This window comes from Lipotes vexillifer, unplaced genomic scaffold (genome assembly GCF_000442215.2).
Source record: "Lipotes vexillifer unplaced genomic scaffold, Lipotes_vexillifer_v1.1 scaffold21, whole genome shotgun sequence".
NCBI classification, from domain to species: Eukaryota; Metazoa; Chordata; class Mammalia; order Artiodactyla; family Lipotidae; genus Lipotes; species Lipotes vexillifer.
Genome location: NW_006774065.1, coordinates 3,021,495 through 3,025,304, shown reverse-complemented (window position 1 = coordinate 3,025,304; position 3,810 = coordinate 3,021,495). Strand labels below are relative to the sequence as shown.

The 3,810-nt window shown below is 57.5% G+C and overlaps 1 protein-coding gene across 1 annotated transcript in view; it reads left to right on the top strand.

The window, feature by feature from the left end:
* The window catches only part of TMEM120B (transmembrane protein 120B), a 45,898-nt gene extending 43,637 nt beyond the window's left edge, over window positions 1–2,261 (top strand). The window contains exons 9-12 of the mRNA XM_007448705.1: window positions 120–212; window positions 1,081–1,145; window positions 1,493–1,561; window positions 2,100–2,261. Of these exons, the coding sequence (XP_007448767.1) occupies window positions 120–212; window positions 1,081–1,145; window positions 1,493–1,561; window positions 2,100–2,213 (341 nt within the window). The 3' untranslated portion in view covers window positions 2,214–2,261. The remainder of the gene's footprint in view (window positions 1–119; window positions 213–1,080; window positions 1,146–1,492; window positions 1,562–2,099) is intronic.
* Window positions 2,262–3,810: the final 1,549 nt, after the last annotated feature.

The following is a 3,810-nucleotide window of genomic DNA, read 5'->3' as shown; positions in this document are numbered from 1 at the left end:
GTGTGTGTGTGTGTGTTTGGGGTGGGAGGAGGTTGTACCCTCTGGGCAATGGAGACCTGCCAGCGGAGGTGTCGCTGGGTCTTCCAGTCCCTGAGCTGGGCGCTGTGCTCCCCCTGCAGGCTGTGTCCAGTTCCTGCAATATTATTATCAGAGGGGCTGCCTCTACCGACTGAGGGCCCTGGGGGAGAGGAATCACCTGGACCTCACGGTGGGTGAGTAGCCTAGCCTGGGGGGTGGAGGGGCAAGCACCGGCCCTCCCTGCTCCCCCAGACCTCGCCCTGCACTCCTCACTGGGACCAGCTGCCAGTAAGAACCTGACAAGACCTGCCACACGCAAAGCCAGTCTGCCAACCTCACCCCAGTTGCTTTTCTTTTTTTTTCTTTGGTTTGACATATATACACTAATACAGTTGCTTTTCATAATTCGTCGTGGGATTCCATTTCAGTTGACAAGTGCGATACCAGCTGTGGGCCAGGCCCTGGATGCTGGCCTCTAGCTTCTTTTTAAATGGATCTTTTTGTCTGTGTTTTATGATGTACATAATCTTAGTCTAGTGTTTTTACACTTATGCAATTTATGTGTGCTTAACTTTCACTCAGCAAGGTGGGTGCCCCATTAGGAAAAATCGGAGACTCCTCATCTAAACTTTCAGGGGAAAGTGTGGTTAATAAAAATCTTCTATCTTTTAAGATGGTCATTTCTATCGAATTACTCTGCACAGTAGGCTCTATTTCATCAAGACTCGATTGAAGTGATGCATGCAAAAGCCAATTATAAAATGCAAAATCCCGTGCAAATTAAAGAAATTATTAGAAAGCTAGTGCCGGCACATCAGTGTTCTGTAAGAGTTGTCAGCCCACTTGGTTCATGGTGACTTGAGGCGTGAGGGCAGTCAGGCCTGGTGGCAGGTGTTCTGCATGTTTTTTCCTGGGTTACTTTCCTAGTGAGCGCTCACCCACCTGGAGGAGGTGAGGGCTGTGCCCCTCCCCCATCGGTGCGTTTGAACCTGGCTAATCTCAGTGACTGGCATGCCTGGGCCACCTCACACGGGCCCTTCGCTCCCTCTTTCCTCTCCGCAGAAGGATTTCAGTCCTGGATGTGGCGAGGCCTCACCTTCCTTCTGCCCTTCCTGTTCTGTGGCCACGTGAGTCCCCCTGGAGTTTGTGGATATCCCCTACACTGGGCAGACCTCCCGGGAACAGAAGGTCTTCAGGGCTCTCCCTCTCTCACCCGCCATCCCCGAGCTGGGCCCCACAGGGTCCTGGGGCTGGGACGGCCCCAGTGTCCAGGGATGCCAAAGGCAAGAGCCGGAATCGGCCCTCGGCACCAGCACACCCAACCCCAGGCGGGGTGCCCCAGTTTCATCTTGGGGGGTTGTCAAGGGCAGTTGACAGCAGAAGCTGGGGGTCTTGGCGCTCTCCCTGGGCTTTCCCACGTGGGTCTCCAGGGGACTCCGGTGGGCTGAGCAGTGCCTGTCTCCCCTCTCTTCAGTTCTGGCAGCTCTACAATGCCATCACGTTATTTGAGCTCTCCAGCCACGAGGAATGCAGAGAATGGCAGGTATGGTGTTTGTGTGTGTGTGTGTGTGTGTTTTTTGGTGTGTGTGTGGAGCGTGTGTGCGCATTGGTTGGGGGTTTCCTGGGGAAGGTTGGGGCCGCTTGGGGAGAATTCCTTCCTCAGCTCCCCCTGCCCCCCTGCCTGCCCTGTAGGGCCCTGTAGTCCAGAGCTCGCTGCAACTGGGGCCTGGGAGACCGTGGGAGGGAACTCGGGAGACCAGGGAGCCCCTCAGTGGTCTGAGAAACCCAAGGAGGTTCGCGCTAGGAGGGGGGCCGCGGGAGGAGCCCCCCAGGACTCTGCCTGACCCCGTAGGACTCACACCCTTCACCCAGTTAGCCCAGATCTCTGCCTTCTGCTGGCAAACGCTGCAGTTCGCAGGTAGCTTGTGCCAAGGGGGTTCTGAGCTCCCGGGAGGCGCGGGGGGGCATTTCAGCAAGGAGAGCTGACCCAAGCCGGCGCGGCCTTTGCCTTCTTTCTCTTGTGCTCTCTGCCTCGCCTTCCCCGCCCTGGGCACCCCCTTCTCTGCATGCCGCCCGCCCAGGTGTTCGTGTTGGCGCTTACGTTCCTTGTCCTCTTCCTCGGCAACTTCCTGACCACACTCAAAGTCGTGCACACCAAACTCCAGAAGAACAGAAGCGAGGCCAAGAAGCCGTGAGCCACGGGGCCGGCGCCCCTCGACCCCCGGACTTTGAGACTGCAGGGGATCCCAGGCGACACCCTCGCTGCCGGGTTCCTCCCAACCAGTGCCAGTGGTCACTGGCAGCAGTGACCTCAGGGGCCAGCGGCATCGCTGGGAGCAGAGCCGAGGCCCTGGTCCCCGGCCGGACAAGAGGAATGTGACCCCAACCTGTCCGTGCAGTATTAGCCCGCCCCAGCCTCCCTATTTATGACATATTTAATATCGGCCCACCCCCTTCCCTAGAATCTGCCGCCCTCCTCCCCCGCTTCTCTCCGCGAGACTGCGTCAGTCTTCCTGGGGGGCTGGGGGAGGCTTAGCCTCAGGGTCCCCCTCTGTCCCCCATCCTGTCGTTCGAGCCCCTCAGGTTGGGCTTCGGACGTGCCTCGCTGGGGTTGGGTTTCTGCTGACCTGCTACTTACTGAGTCCCAGGCGCGTGGAAGGAAGCCCTTCCGTGTCCCAGGGAGCCTCCCTCCCCGGGGCACCGCTTCTGCTGTAAGCTCCCGGCCTCCGCGCGTCTGCCGCGCGGGTGTTCAGGTTCTCGGAGAACCGCTGTCCGTCTCTTTGTGCCTTGTGCTCTTTGTGCTTCCTGAGTCTGCAGCCTGCTGGCCGCCAGGTGGCCCTGCCTCCCACAGGCCCAGGGCTTGGCCTGAGGCGGGAGGGTTTTCTGAGGGTCACCACCAGAGGGCCCCGCATCGTCTACCCGCCAACTCCCCCACCTCTGCAGGAGACCCTCCAACACTAGCTGGTAGTTCTGGTTCAGTCTTCTATGGGCTCACTTCTTCTGCCTGGGTCTTGATGTCCACACTACTTTGCATGTGCCCTCCAGGAGTGGAATCTCCGTTTCCCCCAGTCCAGTTGAAGTCCTGCAATCAAATCCCAACACCCTTCAAAGTCTTATTCTCTGGGAATTCCTCTTCCCATTGCTGGACCCCCAGGTTGGGAGACCTGATGTGGGGCTCAGAACCTTCACTCCAGTGGGTGGACTTCTGTGGTGTAATTGTTCTCCGGTTTGTGAGTCACCCACCCAGCAGTTATTGGATTTGATTTTATTGTGATTGCGCCCCTTCTACCATCTCATTGTGGCTTTTCCTTTTTCTTTTGGTGTGGGGGGTTTTTTTTTTTTTTTTTTTTCTTTCAAAGTTTGGGTCCACTTTTGGGGGCTTCATAACTCCCACCCCTCAGCCCACCTTCCCAGATTCTCTCCGTGAGCACTCAGGGCGTGGGGTCAGGCCCCTTGGCGCTGGTTGGGACGTAAGCCAGCGTGGAGGTCACCCACGCTCAGGCTTCCTCCCTTCACCTCAGAGGTTCTGGAATGTGGGGGGCGCCTGAGCACGCTCACTTCGAGGCGGCGGCCACACTCTAGAGGCCAGGGCAGGTCTGCTGGTCACCTCACGTTAGCTTCTGTGTCTGTGGGGAACAGGTTTGGCTGCATTTGCTGCGTCTTCTCCTCATATGGGCCTCAGCCGTCCTTAACGACTTACTTAGAAATCCCTGTCGACCAGAGTACATAGATGGTGTCCCTAATCATGCTCTGGGCGTCAAAGGGGTTTAAACTTTTAAAAGTATGAAATTT